General features: G+C 40.5%; 1 protein-coding gene across 1 annotated transcript in view; it reads right to left on the reverse strand.

Annotated features, from left to right (window-relative positions):
* Positions 1–26,720, reverse strand: part of COG5 (component of oligomeric golgi complex 5) — a 485,726-nt gene that overhangs the window by 290,048 nt on the left and 168,958 nt on the right. The window contains exon 7 of the mRNA XM_077472430.1: positions 8,129–8,259. Within this exon, the coding sequence (XP_077328556.1) occupies positions 8,129–8,259 (131 nt within the window). The remainder of the gene's footprint in view (positions 1–8,128; positions 8,260–26,720) is intronic.

The following is a 26,720-nucleotide window of genomic DNA, read 5'->3' on the forward strand; positions in this document are numbered from 1 at the left end:
GTGCCGAGCTATGTAAAATATAGTAATTCTTGGTTGTCCTTTTGACAGCTGGTAATGGTGGCAGGACAAGAAGCAGTTGGGAAAGAGGAGCTGAGCATAAGATATAAATTCTAAAAAAGCTGATGTTTTTAGGAGGTATCTCCAATGTGAAAAATTCTCACGAGGTTAACCATCCTGCTATAACGTGCTGTGCTGTACCAGAAATAGAAAAAAATTGATTATAATGTCCTTAAAAATTTAAAGAACTAAGTCTAAGGAGGTACTGAAAGAACTTGCTGATGGGCTGTTCTAGTACAAAGGATTAGGAACCTGACATGAATGAAAGCATTACTTGCTGTGTTAGTGCAATCACTACCTTTTGCTGGAGCATCAGATAAAGACATTGCAGATGATAAAAAAGATTCCAAATGAGGTGCACAAAAGGTGAAGAGGCAGGATGTTGTTAAGGATCTGAAAGTCTACTCCTATGCAGTGGACAAGCAAAAGGATTTTACACTGAGAACTACATTAAAAATAATCTAACTATAATGTTACCCTGCCAGCCAAACTTTTCTGTATACTGACAAGGTTTACTGTATTGACTTCCTTTCATTAGGTGCCCCAACTGCTCATGGTGTGCAAAAACAATTATGAAGTTACACACTTTCCTTATTTCTTTAGAAATGTTTCCATATTTAATGTGTAGTCTTCATTCTGTTAATATATTTCAATCTCAGTTTCATCCCCCCTGTTATGTGTTTTTCATCTCTTTGCTGTGTTAACTACTAACACCAACATTTTCAAACTCTCTTTTGAGGTATTGGTTTCCCTCCATAATTGGTTATTCAAAAGTATCTTTCTCAAAGTTGATATACATACAGTATATAATAAAAATAAATATATACACACAAACATACACACACTGAGCAAAATTATAAAACGTAACACTTTCGTGTTCATCCCTATTTATCGTGAGCTGAACGCAAAGATCTAAAACTTTTTCTATGTCCACAAAAGGCCTATTTCTCTCAAATATTGTTCACAAATCTGACTAAATCTGTGTTAGTGAGCACTTGCTGAGATAATCCATCCACCTCACAGGTGTGGCATATCCAGATGCTGATTAAACAGCATGATTATTGCACAGTTGTGCCTTAGGCTGGCCACAGTAAAAGGTCACTCTAAAATGTGCAGGTTTATCACACAGCACAATGCCACAGATGTTGCAAGTTTTGAAGGAGCGTGCAATTGGCATGCCGACTGCAGGTATGTCCACCAGAGGTGTTGTCCTTGAATTGAATGTTCATTTCTCTACCATAGGCCATCTCCAAAGGCATTTCAGAGAATTTGGCAGTACATACAACAGGCCTCACAACCGCAGCCCATGTGTAACCACACCAAGATCATCTGAGTCCAGCCACCTGGACAGCTGCTGCAACAATCGGTTTGCATAACCAAAGAATTTCTGCACAAACTGTCAGAAACCATCTCAGGGAAACTCATCTGTATGCCTGTCGTCCTCATTGGGGTCTCGACCTGACTTTACAGTACAAGGCAGATGGCAGACAGAGAGTATGGCATCGTGTGGAGGAGCGGTTTGCTGATGTCAGCGTTGTGGATGGAGTGCTCTATTGTGGCGGTGGGGTTATGGTATGGGCAGGCGTATGCTATGGACAACGAACACAGGTGCATTTTATTGATGCCATTTTGAATGCACAGAGATACCGTGATGAGATCCTGAGGCCCATTGTTGTGCCATTCATCCACGACCATCACTTCATGTTGCAGAATGATAATGCATGGCCCCATGTTGCAAGGATCTGTACACAATTCCTGGAAGCTGAAGACATCCCAGGTCTTGCATGGCCAGCATACTCTTGGGACATGTCACCCATTGAGCATGTTTGGGATGCTCTCGATTGGCATATAAGACAGCATGTTCCAGTTCCTGCCAATATCCAGTCACTTCACACAGCCATTAAAGAGGAATGAACTAACATTCCACAGGCCACAATCAACAAGCTGATCAACTCTATATGAAGGAGATGTGTTGCACTGCGTGAGGCAAATGGTGGTCACACCAGATACTGACTGGTTTTTGGACCACCCCCCCAATATAGTAAAATTACACATTTTAGAGTGGCCTTTTATTGTGGTCAGCCTACGGCAGACTTGTGCAATAATCATGCTGTCTAATCAGCATCTTGATATGCCACACATGTGAGGTGGGTGGATTATCTAGGCAAAGTGCTCACTAACACAGATTGAGCAATGGTTCACAATGGAGGTTTTGACATGCAATTTAACATGTCAAATCGCATGTCAAATCAGCAGCAATTGCCATCAATGACACCAATTTAATCGGTGCGACACCGCATCCGCGGCGCTGCACCAATTTCAAAAAGTAGTTTCTGTACTACTTTTTGCGATTTCGGGCTGCAATTTACATTGACATCTGGGCAGAAACCTGCATAGATGTCTCTGAAGATGCATCCAAAATTGGGATTGACATGCGGGATTGAAATTGTGTGAAGTTCAGCTGAACTTGCATGGCTTCATTCCCGCAGCTCAGTGTGAACCTGGGCTTAGACAAATTTGTGAACAATATTTGAGTGAAATAGGCCTTTTGTGTACATAGAAAAAGTTGTAGATCTTTGCATTCAGCTCATTATAAATAGTGGCAAACACAAAAGTGTTGCCTTTATAATTTTGCTCAGTGTGTGCGTTATTTATATATATATATATATAGACTATCCCCAACTTTGCAGTGAAGGTCCTGCTCATATGCCACCTTTTTTTCCCAGAGTTGCATTGCGAATAGAGAAGGAGGCTTTGCATATACTCCACTATTAAAATGTTTGCTCTGAAGTGTATTCCCTGAGAAACTTTGCCAGAGCTGTCAGATTTGCACTCTTATTTTTGTCCTCATTGGGAAATTGTCCCTTTACTCGCTGTCTTGGTGACCATATTTTCTCCCATTGGGGACCCAGACAGCAATAGAAACTTGAGGGAAGTTCTAAGTTTTCCCCAATATTCAAAATAGGAAAGAAAACTTTGGCCAGAGTTCCACTCGAAATATTAGGCATTCAAAATATATGCAAATAAAATATCCAAAAAGTACACTATGCCCTCTATATGGGTATAGCACCATAGTGTGCACTAAACCTACCTTCCAATCATGGCTCCTTTTACTAGAATACTGCAGTGGCATGATGACAAAAAAAAAAAAAGAAATGACTGGTCAGAGAGAGCACAGACTGCAGTGCTGGATCCACCAGTCATCACTAGCAGAAGCGGTAGTGGCATGAGACAAACTATTAGAATGATTAAGACAGAGGAATGAACGTGTCCTAATATGGGCTTTAATCTGGCCATCACTTAATTTAACTCTGTTAGGCAGGCCGTACACGGTGGAAACTTATTACCTGCAATCACGGGTTCCCCTATCAACACAGGCAATGCTGACAGGGGAATCTGCAATTGTCTTTGTGATTATCGCTAGTGAATCCGGCAGGTTGGTTGTACCCAACTTGATTGACTGGCTGAGATTTGAACCATGTAAGGTCGGCCTTAGGAGTAGCTGGTGCTCCTTGGAGGTTGGTTATCAAAAAAATCATTAGACAAAGGACAAGTAGTCAAGTAAGAACACTTTAACTTTAACTCCCTGAACCCAACAGTAATCTTAACCAGTTGCCGACCACCGCACGACGATGTACGTCCACAGAATGGCACGGGCAGACATATGGGCGTACATGTACGTCCCTGCCTTCCCGCGGGTGGGGGGCCCGATCGGGCCCCCCCCCCCGGTGCCAGCGGCGGTCGGAATCTGTTCAGGAGTGATCCGGGATGAGGGGGTGGCCATTCATTCATGGCCACCCCCTCGCGATCGCTCCTGACGAATGGAAGTGCAGCATGACATCACTTCCTCTCCTGTAATGTAAACACAGGCAGAGGAAGTGATGTGATCTCTCCTCCGTGTCGGTATTTTTCGTTCCGGCACCGAGGAGAGAGGATCGGTGAGTTGCACCAACACTACACTACACAGTAGAACATGCCAGGCACACTCTCACCCCCCCTTCACCCCCCCAATCACCCCTGCAAATCACATCCGATCTCTGTGCGATTCGAGTTCAGCCATACAGATAGTATGGCTGAATTCGCGTTGCACCCACCGCAAACTCGCACGGGACCCTTTTTTTGGTCCGCAGCAGAATCGGATCGCATGGGTGTTCACACCATGCGATCCGATTCCTGTCCGAGTTTGCAGATCGCACTGCGATATGCGAACTGATCTGGGAGTGTCATTAACATTTCACTGACACTCCCAGCAGTTTGCATAGGGCAGTGTGATGCGGGAACCCGCCGCAGATTCGTGGCGTTCCCGCATCGCTCCAGTGTGAACCCAGCCTAATAAGCGATCGTTTTTCTGATCGCTGTATTAGTGTTACAGGTGACGCTAGTTAGGCAGGTAGGTATTTAGGTTCGCCGCAGCTTTTTATAGCGCCAGGGACCCCCATATACTACCGCATAAAGCCCCCTGATTGCCCCCTAGTTAACCCTTTCACCAGTGATCACCATATAACTGTTACAGGTGACGCTGGTTGGTTAGTTATTTTTTTATAGTTTCAGGGCACCCGCCATTTATTACCTAATAAAGGTTTAACCCCCTGATCACCCGGCGGGTGATAGAAGTTTGAGGGTCAGATAAGGTCTGCGTCGCCCCAGGCAGCGTCAGGTTAGTGCCAGTACCGCTAACACCCACGCACAAAGCATACACCTCCCTTAGTAATATAGTATCTGATCAGATATATATTAGCGTCGCCAGCATTTTAGGTTTCCCAAAACGCATTGTTAGCGGGATCAGCCCAGATACCTGCTAGCACCTGCATTTAGCCCCTCTGCCAAGCCCAGCCCAGCCCACCCAAGTGCAGTATCGATCGATCGATCACTGTCACTTACAAAACACAACACACATAACTGCAGCGTTCGCAGAGTCAGGCCTGATCCCTGCGATCGCTAACAGTTTTTTTTGTAGCGTTTTGATACAGTCGCTGACAGCCTATGTGCTTTTTTACCTGTGAGTCTCACTAGTGTACCCCTAAATTTAGGGGTGTCTACTTTCCAAAATGGGGTCATTTGGGGGGGGGGGGGGGTTTGTGCCATCTTGGCATTTTATGGCCTTCAAAACTGCGATAGGTAGTGAGGAGTAAAAATCAAAAATTTACACCCTTAGAAATCCTGAAGGCAGTGCTTGGTTTTCGGGGCCCCGTACGCGGCTAGGCTCCCAAAAAATCCCACACATGTGGTATCCCCGTACTCAGGAGAAGCAGAAGAATTTATTTTGGGGTGTCATTTCACATATGCCCATGGCATGTTTGAGCAATATATCATTTAGTGACAACTTTGTGAAAAAAAAAAAAAAAAGTTTGTAATATTCCCGCAACTTGTGGCAAAATATAAAATATTCCATGGACTCAACATGCCTCTCAGCAAATAGCTTGGGGTGTCTACTTTCTAAAATGGGGTCATTTGTGGGGGTTTTGTGCCATCTTGGCATTTTATGGCCTTCAAAACTGTAATAGGTAGTGAGGAGTGAAGTCAAAAATTTACGCCCTTAGAAAGCCTGAAGGCGGTGCTTGGTTTTCGGGGCCCCGTACGCGGCTAGGCTTCCAAAAAGTTGACCACATGTGGTATCCCCATACTCAGGAGAAGCAGCAGAATGTATTTTGGGGTACAATTCCACATATAACCATGGCATGTGTGAGCAATATATCATTTAGTGACAACTTTGTGTAAAAAAAAAAAAAAAAAAAAAATTTTTTTTTTGTCATTATTCAATCGCTTGAGGCAAAAAAATAAAATATTTAATGGGCTCAACATGCTTCTTATCAATTTCCTTAGGGTGTCTACTTTCCAAAATGGGGTCATTTGGGGGGGTTTTGTACTGCCCTGCCATTTTAGCACCTCAAGAAATGAGATAGGCAGTCAAACTAAAAGCTGCGTAAATTCCAGAAAACGTACCTTAGTTTGTAGATGTGACAACTTTTGCGCAAACCAATAAATATACAGTTATTGACTTTTTTTTTTACCAAAGACATGTGGCTGAATACATTTTGGCCTAAATGTATGACTAAAATTGAGTTTATTGGATTTTTCTAATAACAAAAAGTAGAAAATATCATTTTTTTTCAAAATTTGCGGTCTTTTTACGTTTATATCGCAAAAATAAAAAAATCGCAGTCAGTCAAATACCTTTAAAAGAAAGCTCTATTTGTGGGAAAAAAAGGACGCAAATTTTGTTTGGGTACAACATTGCATGACCGCGCAATTACCAGTTAAAGCAGCGCAGTGCCAAATTGTAAAAAGACCTCTGGTCATTGACCAGCAAAATGGTCCGGTCTGAAAGTGGTTAAACGAATACCCCTCTGGAATGCCATAGGCAACTTATTATTTTGGGACTAGTTGGCTCTAAGGAACAGTTAATAAGTACCAAAAATGTGAACTATGATATCCCCAAAAAGTAGTCAGTCTAAAAAAAAAAAAAGTAAAAGCTCATTATGTTAAAACTATATGAAATACCTAATATGTTTTGTAAAATATATACTTCCTAAATGTGTGCAAGTGTGTAGTGGACTTGTAATATTGCAATATCTTATTTTTTAAAACATGTTTTATTTTGAACTCAGGTTCATCTAGACCAGGGGTCTCAAACTGGTGTCCCTCCAGCTGTTGTGAAACTACAAGTCCCATGAGGCATTGCAAGGCTGACAGTTACAAGCATGACTCCCACAGGCAGAGGCATGATGGGATATGTAGTTTCACAACAGCTGGAGGGCCAACAGTTTGAAACCCCTGATCTAGAGTCTAGACTTTATGGGATCAGTGAATCAGAGTTTACTGATCTCCTCCTGCACTCCATCCTTATTTTCTCTGTAGGTTTATTTTGGAGCCAATAAGTCCAGGGTGAATGAAGGTAGGGTTAGCAAGCTCTGCAGTGTTTTTCCCACCAAAAACAGCCTGGAGAAGTGACTGGTAAAATGCACCTAGTCAGATAGATTTTGCCAGTAGCAATAACATGCATCCAAATCTGACCATGTATTGTATGACCTGGATTTTCACAAAACCGTGTATACAACTTGTGTACCCATAGTGTTAAAAATTTGAAACATATCAGATGGTATGAGAACCGCTTGACCGCTAAAACTTTCTCTAGTGGTGCGAATACTGTACCATGGCTCGGAGCATATGGAGCATAAAATACATTACAACATAATGTTTATACATTTTACAATGCTTTGTGTCTTGTAATGGCAACAGCCTTGCCTAGGCCATCTCTTGGGGTAGATAGCCTTAAGAGCAAAGTTTTTGTAACAGTATAAAAATATCCATATTGCAGGTCACGTTTCAAACTAGCAGCAACTAGCTTTATTATACTTCCAGCATCAGAAAAACATAGCACTAGTCTATAAAGTCGTTCTGAGTTAGATATTCAATCTGGAGCACAAGGGTCAGCGTGACAGCCAAGTAGCTTCAATTCACAAACTAAGAGGTCAACAATGGTAGCCATCATGCTCAGCCCCCCCATGTGACAGGGTTGAGTGTCTGCGTGGACAATGACCCAACACCATTACTGTCATATGGGAAGAAAGAGAGAAAGTCACATGTTCTCTCATATCTGGAAGTAATGGATATGGCATTTCAGCTTTCTCGGGTGAATGGAGCTGGAGGAGCAACGGGAAGTTATGAATAAACAGCTGAGAAGACTGATGTTAAAGTGAACCTGTTGCTTTGACCTTCATTGGCAAAGCATAGGTTTGCTCTAGGCCAAGGTATATTAGAAATTAGATAATCTAAAATTGTATTGATTGCATTAAACGCACTTTAAGTGCACTGGTGCGATGCAGAACAATTCATTCTTAATGGCACCCAAACACATGTCCTGTGCTGCCGAAAAAGGCGCATGCACATTCATTTGGCAGCGCAGCATAGTGCATGACAATAATGTGCCAAGGTGTGTTGGAGTGCCAAACAAATAAATGCCATTGCATTGCAGCAAAGTAGTTTCAGTAAAGTGTGTGGTAATGTGTGCGTAACTGCAACATGATACGAACAGCTATTAATAAGGAGATAGAAATGACACAAAGTTTACCTGGGTCTCAACCCCTTGCTCCAGCAAACGCTTGGCTTGGTTTTCCACTTCTAGACGAGCTCTACCAATGAACAGCAGATCATTCTCAATAACTTCTATTCCTGAAAGATCCATGCCTTGAGAAAGGTAATCTATAAAAAGAAAACAAATATTAGCTTTTCTAACATATGAGATAAATATCAATAACAATTAAAGAACTTCTCAGCATTTCTGTCACACTGCAAAGCTGCACAGGTGACTTCCTTGTTTTGCCAGATCAGTTTTGCAGCTTCTGGTGTTATTTCTAAACCATGTTCATTGGTACCATCACCTGTCCAATAAGCAGGTAAGTGACCCAGGAAATAATAGTAATTTCCAGCTATGCAGCATGGCAGTGGTTGAATAGTTACAAATATGTTGACAATTTACATATAAGTATTTAAACTGTGTATTTAGCTAACCCTTTGCATGGGTTAAAACCTAAAACTATAAAAAAGCCAAAACATTTCCAGCTCTTATCATGTCTAATTATTACAAAAATAATATGGAAAACTAGTGTGCTCACATTTACACTTTATGATATCAAAATGAAAGCTAAAGAAAGCTAAAGATTTTAATGATTCAATAAATTGCCTGCCAAGGGATATACACACTATACCTTATTAATTACCATTATGTCACACTCTTTATATAACGAATATACTGAATACATTCATAACTATTAACTTCCATGATTTTAAAGAAAGCCCATTGCAAGCATTAATAATTAACACATTATGGAAAAATGTACAAGATACATGCAATGAGCTGAAAGAACAATAGACAGAATTCTAGGAATCTACAGTTATGGAAACCTCACCTTTACAATAAAAGGCCCACCACATTCAGAGCATATGCATTGTTTAGAGAGGCCACCAAGCACATTTAAAGACCAACAGAGCGGCTTTAGAATTGGATGAAAGAATGACCACTCAAAATTTAAAGTTCTACGAGTATTCATTTGACTGACCTGCCAAGCAACCACGACAATATCTCTACTACCATATAAACACACAATAGACAGATTACTTTACATTTGTGATGGAAACAGCAAAGTGATTCTAACCTAAAATGAATAGCCAAAGAAAAAACAACAAACATACATTCCATTAACTTATTATTTGTGATCAACATCTAGGTTTTTTGATAGCCATAACAAACCTGTAATTAATAAAATGCATTGTACCATCAAGAAAAGTTTAAGTATTGCTAGTATCAAATTAAAATATAGATTGGTTTTTAACTCAATGCAAAAGGGCAACAAAATTACATTAACAAAAATGATACTCGCTACCAAAATCCTTTTCTGAGAAACACAAGTTTCAGGGACTATGGGTGATACTGTCATCTACAAAAGAATTTGGACAATGGCAAATAAAACAGTAAGCCTATTATAACCAAATCCAGCATGCTTCAGCTTTGCAACCACTGTCAAGCGCAAGGCCATAAGCAATAAGGTGTGAGACCTGTGTCCCTCAGAAAAGTATTTAAAGCAGTAGTAAAGGCAGCTTTGTTATTTTAAAATTCAGGTAAGCCTGCAGCACAAAATGCCACATGAAGGACCTTCTGACCAAAGCTGGCATCAAAAGAGGCCTGAACATCAGAGCAGAGGGAGACAGGATTAGCTTACCAAATATTTTATGTGCATAATGCAGAAAAGTTCCTTAATAGTTTCCCAATAAAAATGCCACTATGTACTTTCCACAGTCAAGTACATAGTAACATATACATGAGGATGCAAAGGCACACGCAGTTTACCCTGTAATGGCACCCAGCTCAAGACAGTAAGGAATGAAGTCCCAAAAAATTATAATTCAGGGTTAACCAATTGCTCGGAAGAGAGGGGCCATCAGAAATTGCAAATATTGAGTAAGTCTTTCTAATGGAGGCAGTGGCTGTGATGCAGACAAGCGCAGCTCAAACTAAATCCACGCAATAAAGGGGAAACTTCTTTGTGATGTCCTGGGACTGGACAGAAGGACAGGAGCACAATGTCCTAGTCAAGATGGAGAGGCTGAAAACATTTTAGGAAGGAAGAAGGCTCTAGGCCCCAATACTATTTTTTTCCTTTTGTAAGATCAGAAAGAGTTCTTTACAGGACAAAGCCGTCAGTTAACCACTTCAATACTGGGCACTTTCACCCCCTTCCTTACAAGGAGGGAATTCAGCTTTCGGCACTCTCAAGAATTAGGCACTTTCAAGAATTAGGCAGTCATGCAAAACTGTACACAAATTAAATTTTTATAATTTTATTCACACAAATAGAGCTTTCTTTTGGTGGTATTTATTCACAGATCTTTTTTTTTTTGCTATATAAAGCGAAAAAATAAGCGTAAATTTTGAAAAAAATTAATATTTTCTATCTGTTTTAAAAGAAATCCAATAAAATCAAATTTTGTCATAAATGTAAGCCAAAATGTATTGTGCTACATGTCTTTGGCAAAAAAATCCTGTTACGTGTATAATTGGTTTGTGTGATCACAGACAGATGTACGCAGATGATCATGTACAGATGTGCGTAGATGATCACAGACATATGTGTGCAAAAGATCATTGGGACAGGTGTTTTTAATGTGTGGGGATATGTGTGCGGGGACAGTGTTTTGGGGACACTGTGTGTTTACATTGTGTGGAGACACTGGGCCGGTGATCAGTGTGCAAAAAGTTGTAAAAAACAGCTCACACTCACTGATCGCCAGCTGGCTGCAGTAATTTGCTCTCCTCTCTGACAACTTCTATATAATCACATGGCGAATGAGATTGGACACAGCCATCATGTGACCAGGAGGGCCAATCACAGAGCCCTCCTGCTGATCGGAGATGCACCTTGTCCGTGTCACACAAGCGCATCGGGGTCGCGCCAACGAAAAAAAAAAAAAGAACAGGCTATTACACTTTGTAGAATGATATCTGGAACCAAATCATTTTATATTTCACTGCTGAGAGACAGCAATATAGCCTTCTTATTTCTTAGAATTTTAAGATACAACTCAAAGGAGTTGATGTGGTAGGTGATAAAACAGCCACTTTAGGAATCATTTATTTTGTGATGCCATTTGTCACAAAATCGATAAATCTGAAAATATATATATATATATATTTCTAAAAGACCCACACCTTCTCCATACAGTAACAGCAGAAGTTTTATTCTGCAGAAGACTGAAGGTGACAGTTACAAAATTATAATTTTCCAACAGTGAACAATATAGATCAGATTGTTAAAGAAAGAAACCCCAGTAAAGAAACAAATTTACAACTGACTTGTATATTATGAGGTTGTGCGCCCTTGACCAACTTTAGCTGACAATGACTTCCCAGCCAATTGTGAAACATTGCGATGGGAGTAAGGGATAAAACAAATTTTTCTCTGAACAGTTGGTTGTTTGAAAGCCTGCATAAGCAGCAGATTTTATGAGACAGGGTTCATTTGATGGTGCAGATGCAAACCATTTGTGCAGCACGACGCGTTCCAAAAAAATGAGGCATGAATAGTGCAATATAATTATTTGCATTATTCATTGTTTACGAGGCTTTACGGAAAACCTTGTTTTGTGAACTAAAAAAGGTTGCTCTTTTATTGCATGACTTACAAATGGTGCCCCTAATGCCGTGTACACACGACCAGACTTTCCCACAGACTAGGTCCGGCTGTCTTCCCGACAGACTTTTCAGCAGAATTCCGACGGAATTTCTGAACAAATGGATTTGGCCACACACAATCACACCAAAGTCTGACGGATTTGAATGTGATAACATACGATCGGACTAGAATAAGGAAGTTCAAAGCCAGTAGCCAATAGCTGCCCTAGCGTCAGTTTTCTTCTGTCAGAATAGCACACAGATGAATGGATTTTTCGACCATACTCGAGTCTGTCGCAAAGATTTGAAACATGTTCTAAATCTAAAGTCCGTCTGTTTTTTCAACAGCAAAGGTCAGATGAAGCTCACACACGGTTGAATTGTCTGAAGGATTTGTTCCATCTGACCTTTGCTGTCGAAAAGTCCGGCATAAGAGTTTCAGTGAGTCCCATAACAGATCTACGAGAGGAAGTTAGCAGGCCCTGTTTAGTCACTGATAAAAGTATAGCTTTTACTTTACCACTGTACAAAGGGTAAACCGCGCTACTCAAACAGCAAGAGAAAGTAACCTATAAGCAGCAACCCTAATCGTAATACTCTGATATCAAACTAAATAGGTGAACAAAATGAGCTGCGCTAAAAACAAAAAATTATATACCTAAAACCTAATCCAAAACTATACCGATAGATATAGAAAAGAACAATATTAAGTGACGAAAATATAATTAGTAAATAGTATACATAAATGTTATCATATCATCATATAACTTATATGATGATATGATAACATTTATGTATACTATTTACTAATTATATTTTCGTTTACTTTACCACTGGCTGGTATATGAATAGCTAAGCTTATTAAATAGTATTTTCTTCCCTGCATGCCCTAAATCGGTGTGTCACATGGTCAAAACCAATGCATCTGAAAAAGCATTTAGAAGTAGTTTGGTGGTAAATTACATTTGAGGTCATGGACCTATCACCTTGACATCAGACAGCAACTCTACTACTTCCCTTCCATAGGTAATTACGATAGCCTGCAAGTATTCTTAATACATGTAAGTGACCTTATGTATGTACACACACACCACAGTTGCTTTGCTGACTGATTCAAGGGTCTCATTTTTTTTAAAGTACCTTAGGTTGCATGTCTGCTGCACATATTTATATTGATAAATTGAGATTAGAAGATCAGTTTAACATCATGTCATGTTTGTGGCACTAACCCCCTTCCACACTCACACTATTTAGCAGCCAATTCTATAGACTCTACTGGTCACTGAGGATAAGTGGCAAGAATGAGGCCTAGCACTAAGGGGGTAAAGACTGGGACAGAGCCCTTTATGCAGCATAGGCCTGGGGTTGAAAATCAACAGAATTTGATCTGGATCTTGGATGGCATTTGGAGTCTACAACAGACACATTTTGTAAGATCTGATAGGTTCACTATAAGGTATCCAAGCATAAAAAGATTATGGTTTTTCATTAGGATCCATCAATGACAAACCAGCTTTTTTTTTTTTTGTTTTTTTTTTTTTTTTTTTTTTAAACAGGATACAGTTGTAATTGTTATTGATTTTTCATCCCAGCATCTCAATTCCCTGATATTGGCCCTACTCTTTTGCAAAGGTTCTGTTGCCTGGAGTCAAATTGTTGTGTGATAATGCTGAACTCAAGCAGACAGTATGACAGTTGCACTTATTTATGGATACTTTTTAGTAATATAGTCTTTACTTGATTTTTGCTTTTTGAGTCTGTTCCATAAGCTAGTGTTAACAGCAGAGCTTGAAATATCAAATGACAAAACAACTTCAGGATGTCTTTTAGCTTCACATTTACAGATGAAAGGAGTCCTGAAAATCCCTTGTGATACACTGAATTCTGTCAAAGAGGTTTATGTCTCTATCTGTCGGTTATATAAGGGTATTTCTTATTCCCCTGGCAAATACCTTCCAAACTAAGCACCAGAAAATGCAACTGAGGAAGCTGGTACATTAGGCTGCAGTAAGAGATTGTGCACATATTTATCATTAGGATACTGGATCATCTGCTGAGCAGGCAGAAACTTCCCATAACTAAATAGGTAAAGCCTAAAGTTGGCCATACATGGATCGAAATTCAGCCATTTCAGCAGGGACTGACCAAATTCCAATGCCTCTATGGGCAGTACACAAGTTCATCTATCGATCAATTTGTGTACAACCAACCTGTTGGAAAATGTCCTCTCGATCAGCGCCGGCGGTGCTGATAAGTGTTATTTTATGATAGAAAAATCTTACCGCGGTCAGAGTACAAAGGTTCAGCAGGAGGGATTCCCCCATCCACATCAAGAGTGTTGATGGTGCAACTGAGACATTTTGTTTCATTCAATCAGTGAGTTCAACAAAAGAAAATGACTTGTTTATGGCCAGCCTAACTCCAGTCAAAACCTAGTAGTAGTAGTAGTAGGTTAGAACTTTGATCCAGTTGTTTTTGTAGTCTTTTATTGCCCTGGGGACACACAGATAAGAAACAGGTGCAATAAGGCCACTGACACAGGAAGGCATAGCCAGCAAAAAATAAATAAAAAAATACTGAGAAGAGGTATAAACTTTTCCGAAACAAGCAAAAAAACGTGTTTTGGTACAATTTCAGTGGTAAACTAGGGGTTACCAACTGGTTGCAGTGCCATGTGGGATGTGAAAGGCTTGGGTCTTCTACTTTGGCCTGCACATCAGGCATCATGTCCCTGTGTGATTGTAATTTATAGTGCGATTGTGACAAATTGCTGTGGAGTATTTTTGTGTTGCAGTATGAAAAAAAAGTATTTTTTTTCAACAAAAATAGGTTCTTGTAGACATATTTTGATGCACATGGTGTTTGGTACATCAAAAATGTGCACCCATTATGCAGCCGCCACTGAAAATTCCCAGACACTGTGCTAACCTGCCACCATGTTGTATAGGCAAATGCCAAACGTGCCACACAATATATGTAATTTTAATTATACATAATTAAAGTCAATAGCCAATCTAATCTTTTATGGCTCTATTGTATGAAAAATGTTATCAAACCTATTTGAAAGAAATGGAAATATCAGGTGTTAATTCAAAGATCCAATCTAGCAAATGTTAATATATTCATAGTTTCCGTATCCCAAACTGCTTTTGAGACTGATACAACTCTTTATTAAATGCTCTCAAACAGAGATTTTCCTCTATAATGTCAGTCAGGCAAGAGGCTGCATAAGAAGAATGTTTCTACAAATATAATGACTGTCTTTCAAAAGTAATACACTTTGCATGAGCACTTAAAGTGTTTCTCAAGATAACTAACGAGGTGGTATAAATCCTAGCAATTTCTGAAAAATACCAAGTAGTGGTAATATGCTTCCACTTTAGATTCAATGGCTCTTTTAACACTCCTTAAATATAGGGAACAGTTAGCTCTCATTTATTATGTTTTATTGAAATATAATGTAATAAGCAGGCTAAATTACAGTAGAAAATCCTACTGACCCCATAAAAGTCGCTCAATAAACTGCACACCTAAACAATGTAAATGAGCTTTGGTGTCAGACAGCAAGAAGTTGTCATCCCAAAATTACCAAAGCAAATACTGATTCATGATATTTAATGCTACTTGCTCATACCTAAAAGGACCCATATCAGGGACACAAGATTTAAATCTCTAGCAGAACTCCAGGGACTTAATGCAAAAGGTATGATATCACACTAGGAATGCAAACCTCTTCCTTTGGTTTGGTTACCAGCAAATGAACAGAGCCATATGTCAATGTCTTCATTCAAAGGAAGAGAGTGCAGTGGAGAGTAGTAGTTTCAGCACCATCCAGCTTAGGGACCAAGCCATCCATCCTGTCACAGGGAGAATGGACAAACTTTTCCAGAAATAAAGGTCCTACAGCACATAGATGATATCAGAGACCAACTCACCATGAGATCCTCCAACAAGGAGGGCGGTGGAACCATCTGTTCTGGGGACCCAGACAAACTCAGGGTATGGGGACCCCCTCTGTCCCCTGTCGCCTCTTCCCCCTGTCCTTGGGGTCCCCAAGAACAGGGGGAGGAGGACACCCTATTTACTTGGAGACACACTGTAGACTTCTTGGTCTTTAGTAAACATCTGGATGTCTTGCCCCAAGCTAAAGCCTCCCACCATAGAAGAGGAGCCTAAAAAAAATTGTCGAGAGTCAATAATAGAAGGGAAGACCATGTTAAGAGAAGGGTGGGCACCTGCGGCTCTTCAGTTGTTTCTGCGGAACTAAATGTCCCATAAGGGCACTGCAAGGCTGACAGTTACAAGCAAGACTCGCAGAGGTAGATGCATGATGGGATAAACTGACAGTTGCTCCCAGTGGCATAAAGGGACTTATAGTTCTGAACAGCTGGAGGGCCACAGTTGCCCACTCCTATTGTTCCCTTACTGACTTACAGGGGGGAGAAGGAGGGCATTCCCACTTTAAGTAACAAATAGCCCAATGACACACAAGATGTATGCTGTTATAGCTATGGTTTAAAATGAACTGGCTTTCCCATTATTGAATGATAGTTATCAGTGTTAGACACCTACAAAGCCCTATCTGGTTGAAACTTGCTGGCGTTAGGCCCTTTTAGATGGATTAAGACTACACAGGTCCAAAAAGTGGATTCTCTTCAGGGAAGGTTGTCTGAGCACCCCACAATAGGGATACCAAAAGGGGACCGAAGTAAATACAATGTCAGGTGCTCCGAGCAGTAAAACTACAAAAAGAACAAATGGAAAAGGCACAAACACCTAATGCATTACCAAAAATTAAATAGGAAAGATACAGAATCAATAATTTATGGGCAGCACAGTGGTGTAGTGGTTAGCACTCTCACCTAGCAGTAAGAAGGGTCGCTGGTTCAAATCCCAACCACGACACTACCTGCCTGGAGTTTGCATGTTCTCCCTGTGCCTGCGTGGGTTTCCTCTGGGTACTCCGGTTTCCTCCCACAATCCAAAGACATGCAGGTAGGTTAATTGGCTTCTGTCCAAAATTGGCCCTAGTACATGATTGGGGACCTAGGATAGCGGGCTCCATGAGGGTAGGGACTGATGTGAGTGTGCAATGTACAGGGATAGGGTCAATTGTAGACACTCACTCAGGTTGAACTGGATGGACTGGTGTCTTTATTCAACCTTACTAACTATGAAACTATGAAACTATGAATAAAAATGGATACTCACAAAAGTACTCTACAGTATAAAAGAACATTTAAACCAAAAAATGCAGTGTGGTGCAGTGTACAAGTGCTCCAACAACACCCCTCTATACTTGCAAGCTGATGTGTTTTGGGGGCTCACCCCCTTGCTTAGAGCTATAATTTAACATTGGATTCCCTTATTTGAAGAGGGCTGCATTCGCCAAGCATTTGGGACATTTATGGATGTGCTCTCTGTGGAGGACCTGTGAGCAATGGGAGAACTGTTTTTTTCCTGTGTTGCTTCAGGTAGTAGTAACCTGCAGGACACTGAGGGACCGCATCCTTGGTTCTAACTCAAGTTTGATTCAAATCTAAGAGCACGGAATGAATTCCATACTCCCCTCAGGGAGAATACACCAGGGCTGCATCTCCTATAATAAACTATCTTTTAGAAGCATTTCAAACAAACAATCTGATAAAACATGGCAGCACCTCTTAACCAACATCAAACATAGGCTGGAAAAACGGACAACCTTTTAATTTAGACCATCATAAACCCCCACAACCCAGATAAACATTCCATTTTTTAGGCTTATCAATGCCCACCTGCCCCCTGACAGTGCCACCTATATAATAAAAAAGTGCCCCCCCATCAGTGCCCACAGTGCCACCCATCAGTGCCCACAGTCTGCCTCAACAGTGCTGCACCCCAGTGCCACATATCCGTGCCCATCAGTGCCATCTACCAGTGCCCATCAGTGCCGCCCATCAGTGCCCAGCAGTGCTACCTATCAGAGCCACCTATCAGTGCCCATCAGTCCCATCTATCAGTGGTACCTATCAGTGCCCCTTAGTGCCACCCATCCGTGCCACCCATCTGTGCCACCCATCAGTGTTATCTTATCTGTGGCCATCTTTGCCCATCAATGCCGCCTTATCTGTGCCCATCAGTACTGCCTTATCTGTGCCTATTAGTGCCACCTTAACTGTGCCTATCAGTGCTCACCAGTGCAGCCTATCAGTGCCCACCAGTGCCGCCTCATCAGCGCATTTCAATGAAGGAGAAACATGACCTGTTTGTAAAATTTTATAACAAACTATGAAACATGATTTATTTATTTTTTTGCATTTTTTTGTTTGTTTAGCAAAAAATAAAACTCCCAACTGTAACTAAATACCACCAAAAGAAAGCTCTATTTGTGGGGGAAAAAAATGATAAAAATTTCATTTGGGTACAGTGTTGTATGACCGCACAATTGTCATTCAAAATGCATCAGCGCTGAAAGTTGAAAATTGGTCTGGGCAGGAGGGGGGTTTAAGTGCCCAGTAAGCAAGTGGTTAATTAGATATAGCTAATATCAGGATGGCTTTATTAACCGATCGAAAACTAGTTTAGACAGCAGAAAACACAACACATCCTGGTTTAACTCCCGAGTCTGTAATGAACAAGAAAAAAAAAAAAAAATACCTAACGCTCCTTATTCACGAGACAGTCAGTGGTCTCCTCTCCTCTCTGACTCTACAGGTTTTGGGCCTTCTGTGTCCTCACTTACAGTGCAAGACTGCTGGTCCTGCATTTTATGTTATAACGTCAGAGTGCTTATGGCTGCTGGAGTGGTGATGAAAAGTGGCTGCTGTGGACCAATTTTACATATGAGAAAACATTAGCAAGAATATATATATATATATATATATATATATATATATATATATGAGTATAAGAATAATTACTTATAATTACTAATAATCATTACTTTTTTTTCTTTTCCCCCTAGACAAAACATGCATTTAATTCTTGAATTCTGGGGATGGTAGCAAACTAAAAGGCTTTAGGTAAGTGATCGAAGAAAAAATAGAAAAAATAAAAAAATCGTACCGTAAGTTGAGGTTTATAGCGCAGTAACCCTTAGAAATCAAATGGACATTTTTTAATAACCAATGTGACTACATTATGTACGAGTCACTGAACATTGCATGTTGTCACTGCTTCTTCCAAGATTTTATTAAAGCATTCAGTGGCAACCTATATTCCACCTATGAGCAGGGCTATCAACCAGCTACAGATCACTGTCTGACCTACAGTTTACCAGTAATGGTACAATCCAAAGGAAAAAGGTCTATATGCAAAAAGCTTCATATACATTTTTGTGCAGTTAGAACAGTCTGATGAACAAACATGTCTTAGTGATTAAATTCAAAATACACAAATATTACATTACTAAAATACTGGAATAATGTTATGATAAAAAAAAAAAAAAAAGTGGATTAGCTGAAAAATAAATGTCATATTTGCAGGGACATACAAGTATAGAGCAGGTCTATTTAATTAAAAAAAAAGTAATTATTGGTATTTAAAAAAAATGAAAATATCAGTTTTCCAAAACGAATAACTGTAATCAAATAATCCAATGACAATTGTGAACTTTTAAAGATTTTATCATCTCTGCTCAAGTAAAGCCCTTTCTTCTAGCTTTGGCTGAAGCAAAGGAGAAGGCTGAGACAAATCTGCTATTTTAATTGGTAAGAAAAAAAGCTTCCATAATAAAGATGGCTTTGTAGTCCTGGGTCTTGGTTTAAGGGCATTCTCCATTTCAGAATGGTTTAGTGGCATTTGACAAATTCAATAGAAAATGAGTGGTTCCCATGTCCCCTGCATGGCAGATGTCCTCATGAATGCAGGTGTCAAAAAGTAGTATTGCACGTGTTGCCAGCAGAAGTCAACTTCCTGCACTGTGATGATGAAAGCTAAAATCTGACTGGTAGCTACGAATAACAGAGTAAGTGTAGCACAGCTAACCTTCTATGTGAATTTAAAGAAAATAGAAAGGGTGGATTTCAGCAGGAATTACATTCTTTCAACCTTGAGAACAGTAGCATGTGTCCTCAGATTTCCAAAAAATTAAAAAAATAAAAATAAAAAAAAGTACCGGGTAAATGCTTTGCACACACTGCGGCCATGATGAAATGTGCCCAAACATTCAGATAGCATAATAACATTAAATTATTTATCAAGCTCATTTAGTGTGCATTTAATAAGTGTTTGCAAAGCTCAGGCCAGTAGTCTCTACAAACTTGCCAAATGCCTGCCTAGGCGAGAGGAGGGGGCACGATGAAAGTGTAATATAAAATTTATTTATTGGAGTGCAAGGCAATTGGCAACCTACACAATTAGGGCTCTTTCACACGGGACGGATCCGTGATGATCCGCCCCGTGGACATCCGCTTGCTCAGCGGGGATCGCTCCATCGATCCCCACTGAGCAGGAAGATGACAGGTCCGTCTCTGCACACTGTGCAGGGACGGACCCGTCAAAGCGCCGCTCTCCCCTATGGGAGATCGGATGAGGATGGACCGCAGAGTCCATCATCACCCAATCCGATGACGGGTGGAAAAGTAGATTTTTCCTCCGTTACACTTTTTCAGATCGGAGCGGATCGGATGTCAGCGGTGACATCCGGCGCTCCATAGACCTCTATGGAGCATCTGTTCAGGTCCACCTACAAAAAACGACAGGCGGACCTGAACAGATCGGTCATATTAGAGAGGCCTTAAAAGAACTCATTCATCAGTAGGTTAGAGCCGCAGGTGGGGTAACCCTTAGAGTCATGAAGATACACCAGCAGATGCCAGATTAAGTGCAATAAATTACAGTAAGGTGACCAGATTTTTTTTTATGAAATCTGGGGACATTTATTTTTATTGGCAAATGATAAACTATTTTATAAGCATATTTTCCTCAAATGATATATACAGTGCATTTGTTTATGGAATGGTTGTATGATATATACGTTATTTCTCACATTTTGCCCATGAGCTAAAAAAAAATTAAAAATCTTTTGGGATATGACTACCAAATGTTAAAAAGATTAGTTAGAAAAAATACTTTTCAATGCATTTATTATATATAATTATACAATTATATATTTATCTATATACTGTATTCCCCCCTCTCTCTGTATATACTGTATCCCCCACTCTCTATATATACTGCATCTTCCCTCTCTATAATGTAACCCCCCCCCCCCACCCTCTGTGTATACTGTAAAACCTCCCTCTCCCTCTCTGTATCTCTCCCCTCTGTATACTGTAATCGCCCTCCCTCTCTATAAACTATAACCCCCCCTGTATACTGTAACACCCCCCCAGTATACAGTAAACTTCCCGCCCTGAATGAGAGCCAGACCACCTCATCCACATCAGTGTCTGACCTCACAAATGCGCTTTTGGAAGAATGGTCAAACATTCCCATAGACACTCCTAAACCTTATGGACGGCCTTCCCAGAGGAGTTGAAGCTGTTATAGCTGCAAAGGGTGGGCCAACCCAATATTGAACCTCCCAGACTAAGACTGGGGTGCCATTAAGGTTCATGAGCATGTAAAGTCCCAATACTTTTGACAATATAGTGTATGTATATATATATATTATATTTATATATATATATATATATATATATATGACAGTAACTTTCTGACATTTGGGAGTGGTGCGCTCTTGGATTTTAGCGGCAGCACTTCGTTTATGTATTATTTCATATATCGGTAAGCGCAGGGTTCCTTTTTGTTTGTGATATCTTGGACAGCTCTTCCCTCAGACATTGTCTAAAAAGAGTCATTGTAGCTATTGCATGCCATTAAGGGGTGTGTATTTATTACCACGTTCTTTGCAATAATATATGTGGGTTCGCAGCCTTAAATCATATCATGGAAAGGTTCGATCTTTAGTAATGCGCTCCCTTCCACAGAGGCTTGATTCTCCTATTCAACCTTCCACAAATATGTGGATATATTTTGGGAAAAACACACGGCCTAACACAAGAAAGCGAAAGAAAAGCGACTTGCAGCCCCTGCTGTGCAGAACCTGTACAACCAATCCACTAATTTCACATTATTGTGACTCGACTGACTCAAAACCTTTATCCAATATAATAACGTCAGGCAGACTGTAATAAAAATGCTGAGAAAAAAAAAAAGTAAGACAAACAATGCTCAGCTTTTTAGTCTCCCTTTGAAAGAAAACAGAACTTCTATTTAAACGTTACTCTTTGGCTCAGAGGAAAAAAAAAAATCAAGAAAAAAATCTCCGTGAGGATTTGTTAAAACCCGTGTAGAATTTAGTTTCATTAAAAGGGAAACTAAACCCACCAGTTTAAAGTGGTTGTAAGCCTCAGACGTGAAATATGAACAAAGCAAATACCCCTATAGTGTGTACCTGTCTCAATTGAGAGCACTAATGCCGCGTACACACGATCAGAAATTTCGCCAGAAAAATCTTGGATGGTTTTTCCGACGGAATTCCGCTCAAGCTTGGCTTGCATACACACGGTCACACAAAAGTTCTCGGAACTTTCGACCGTCAAGAACGTGGTGACGTACAACACTACGACAAACCGAGAAAATTAAGTTCAATGCTTCCGAGCATGCGTCAAATTGTTTCCGAGCATGCGTAATTTTTTTTTGTACGTCCGAATTGCATACAGATGATCGCATTTTCGGATAGGAACTTTTTCCGACCGAAAAATAAAGAACCTGCTCTCAATCTTTTGCTGGCTGGAATTCTGCCAGCAAAAGTCAGATGGAGCATACACACGGTCCGAATTTCTGACCAAAAGCTCACATCCGACTTTTGCTGGCAGAATTTCTGATCGTGTGTATGGGCCATAAGTGTCATTTCTGTCTGCCGTTTCGTTGCTTTGCTATCAGCATGAATCACGTCTAGTACATTTTCCAGACACCAGGAGAAAAATGGTGACAGGGGAGGGACCTCCAGCTGAGTGACAGCATCAGCTCTGTTCCTCTGTGCTGTGTATCCCTTCCCTCCAATCAGCTCTCAGAGCTCTCTTCACTGAGCTCTGCAAAGTGCAATTTCAGCTCTCTTCCCCCCTTTTTTTCTGATCTCTCAGAAAAGCTAATCAAGTCTGCATTTTGAACAGATGTAGAGAAGAATGCAGATAAACAGGTACAACTTATGTAGGAGAATGTGTTTAATCTCTGTAGATCACCCGAGGATAGGCCCCTTCACTGGGTATATGTAAGGGTTTACAACCACTTTAACAGCATTCCAAAACAGTTCACCTCAAGGCCTGCTGTGAATGATAACTGTTAGAGCTCATTTACACCTGCTTTGCTGGATGCAGGTCACTCTTCAAACGAGGTCGTAGCATCTCCTCACCACCTGTTTTAACCCTTTAATTACTGCAAAACAAAACCACACGCAATGTGCATACTACTACATATCTATACACACACACACACATTAAAAAAAAAAAGCCTGTTTTTTTTTTTTTACTTCTCTCAAACACGGCATTGCACATCATTAGCCATATACTGCAATGCCTATGCCCTATGTCACTTTATTCTCCTAATTAAAACACAGTTCTCTATTAGGGACCAGCACAGAAAGCACTGAAATCCACTGTGGGTTAATTTAAGATACTACAAAGTGACAGCAGCCCTCTCCTGGGGTATCTGTCTTTGAATGCTCAAGCTGATTAGAGGAGAGATTAGAACCCCCGGTACCAGCCAAGTCAATGGAGTGAAACAGAATTCTTGCAGATAAATACTCCTCCTAGAATTATGTGCATCTGCCTGTTAAAAAGGCTATCATGCAGTTCACCTCTCCTACAGCGGTACATGTTCTCCCACAGCTAACAACTCGAATCCCTACAAATGTCTACAGACTGTAAAATATTCTCTATAGAGGGAAACCGCAGTAAGCAAAGGGCAATAGAAAAAATACCCTAAAGGAAAGATGGACAGCTACTAATAGGATATTACAGGAACAGAAGGTCGGTGTCACAGCTGTCAGTTATAAACCAATTTAAGAAATTGTGTTTGGAGACCACAAAAATACCCCTTTCGTTAACTGTAATCAACATTTCTTTCCTTAGGAAATGCTAACTCATCAGAACTAAGAATAAGGCCATAGATACGATGGCCCCTATGATTAAGCCTTGGTGGATGGGGCGAAACATGTCAGGAGGCATGGCCCAAGGAACGGCATTGACTGAGGCTTTCACATGTATACATCCATACAAGGATTCGCTATGGTGATCAGCGGTTTAAGGTTTTAGAATGAGAGCATGTTGATGACCGATCAACATCATGTGTAAACGTAAGAGCGTAATCGGAATATAAATTGCATGCAGTACAGACTGGCTGCATCTGGCATTTTTCTAAAGCTCCACCATTTTCATTCATTGGATTTCCCTTTTTTCAATAATGAAGGCTCGGCATCACATGTGGGCATTACCACAGTATTCATTACATATCGGATTTTGTGAAGTCTTCACTTGGTCTCGTTGCTTCTCTATGCAATGCGGGTAGATCATTACATAGAGAAGCAGAGACACCTAGTATGTTGATTGGAAAGGGGGGAGGGGCAAGGAAGGTAAACATAAGCATAATAAAAACTTTGTCTTCAATCATAGTATTACTACAATATTGTGTAGTATAATGGCATGGTTACTTTCTGAAAAGTGAAAAGGCTTTGCTATATGTGAGTAGTAGTAGCAAAAATCTCCAAACTCAGACAGCCACTAAATAAAATTTAAAAAACTTTGACTTGAGAGTTTCAATAGGGGAGAATTTCGCACTCATCACAGCACAGCATGCTAATTACCAATATAAGCAAAGTAACCAATATGAGATAATGGAGAACGTGGAAAATGTGTTCAGATGAACAGATTGCAAATGAACCAATCATACCCGTTCCGTTCTTCAGCTTGGCATCAGCATCTAAAATGAGGGTTTGCAGACCTGCTCAAGTTCAGTTAAAGTTGATGGTGACCGTTTGTGGACTGCAGTCTTCAAATCATTCCACAGATTTTCAATGGGGTTTAAGTCTGGGCTCTAACTAGCCATGCAAGGATATTCACCTTTTTCTCCTTCAACTACTGGGTGGTAATTTTTGCTGTGTGCTTTAGGTCATTGTCATGTTGGAAGGTTGGATGGCAAGTTGAAATGGATTTCCGTCAGACATGAGGCCAAATAATTTAATTTTAGTCTAACACTTTTTCCCATGTGGCCTCAGAATCTTCAAGGTGTGTTTTGGCAAAGCTCAGTGGTGACTGCATGTGGCCTTCCTTGAGGAGTACCCTTTTTTCTTGCAACCCACCCATACAAGCCTCATTTGTGTAGAATTTGTGATATTGTTGTCACATGCATAAATTGACCACTCTTTTTCATAAATTCCTGCAACTGCTACAGGGTTGCTGTAGGCCTCTTGATAGCCTCTAGGACCAGTTTGCTCCTGGCTTTTCCATCCAGTTCCTGACATCCTGATCCAGGGAGGGTCTGTGTTTTACCAAATGCCTTCCACTTCTTAGTAATAGACTTCAGTGTGCTTCTAGGCATTGATAAATCCATTGAATTTTTTTGTATCCATCTCCTGACATGTGCCTGTCTACAACTTTATCCCTAAGATCTTTTGACCGTGCCTTGCCACCCATAATTGACTGTTTGCTTCAGGTGCACTAACAGGGACTGAAATGCTCCAGAAAAACTCTTTGCACGCCGAGTTAATCAAAATGATCACAGCTGATCACAGTTAAAAGTCAAATAGCTTTGTGTGCCATTGATAAGGTGATAAGTGATAAGTCATTTTTAGGAGGGGGGTAAATCCTATTTCCAAATCCGTTTGAATTTTTATTTTTTTTATTTCTGACATGTTGGTGTTATATCTTTCACTTCAATGTTACAGCTGGATAAAATAAAAACCATGTCTGTCCTAAATTCAGGCTGCAAAAGCAACAAAATTTGATTATTTTAACCACTTGCAGACCGGACCAATTTGCTGGTCAAAGACCAGACCCCTTTTTGCGATTCGGCACTGCGTCACTTTAACTGACAATTGCGCGGTCGTGCGACGTGGCTCCCAAACAAAATTGACGTCCTTTTTTTCCCACAAATAGAGCTTTCTTTTGGTGGTATTCGATCACCCCTGCGGTTTTTATTTTTTGCGCTATAACCAAAAATAGAGCGACAATTTTGAAAAAAACGCATTATTTTTTACTTTTTGTTATAATAAATATCCCCCAAAAATATATAAAAAAACATTTTTTTCCCCTCAGTTTAGGCCGATACGTATTCTTCTACATATTTTTGGTAAAAAAAAATCGCATTAAGCGATTGATTGGTTTGCGCAAAAGTTATAGTGTTTACAAAATAGGGATAGTTTTATAGCATTTTTATTAATATTTTTTATTATTTTTTTTTTTTACTAGTAATGGCGGCGATCAGCGATTTTTATTGTGACTGCGACATTGTGGGGGACCCATCGGACATTTTTGACACATTTTTGGGACCATTGTCATTTATACAGTAATCACTGCTATATAAATGCAGTGATTCCTGTGTAAATGACACTGGCAGTGAAGGGGTTAACCAGTGGGTGGCAGTGTAGGGGTTAAGTGTTCCTAGGGGTGTGTTACTAACTGTGGGGGGGTTGGGCTTTCATTTAGTGAACACTGATCTCTGCTCCAATCACATGGAGCAGAGATCAGCGTCACTAGTTGCTAGGCAGAATGGAGAAATGTTGTTTACACAGCATTTCCTCCATTCGGCCGCTCCGTGAGACGATCGCGTCCGCGGGTCCCGCGACCGGACTCACGGGGGTCCCGACCAGTGCGGTAGTGCGCCGCCGGCGGCGCGCTCCCGATGGCAGGGCGGCATTGAATATTGGACGTACCTGTACGCCAATATGCCTGCCCGTGCCATTCTGTTGACGTACATCGTCGTGCGCTGGTCGGGAAGTGGTTAAAGGAGAGTAATTCTTTCTATACCTACTGTAAAATATAGGTATGCATCTTTGACAGCTAACAAAAACTGC

The sequence above is a fragment of the Lithobates pipiens genome, unplaced genomic scaffold (assembly GCF_037356315.1).
Source record: "Lithobates pipiens isolate NorthernLeopardFrog02 unplaced genomic scaffold, aLitPip1_a1.2 Scaffold_8, whole genome shotgun sequence".
Lineage (NCBI taxonomy): Eukaryota > Metazoa > Chordata > Amphibia > Anura > Ranidae > Lithobates > Lithobates pipiens.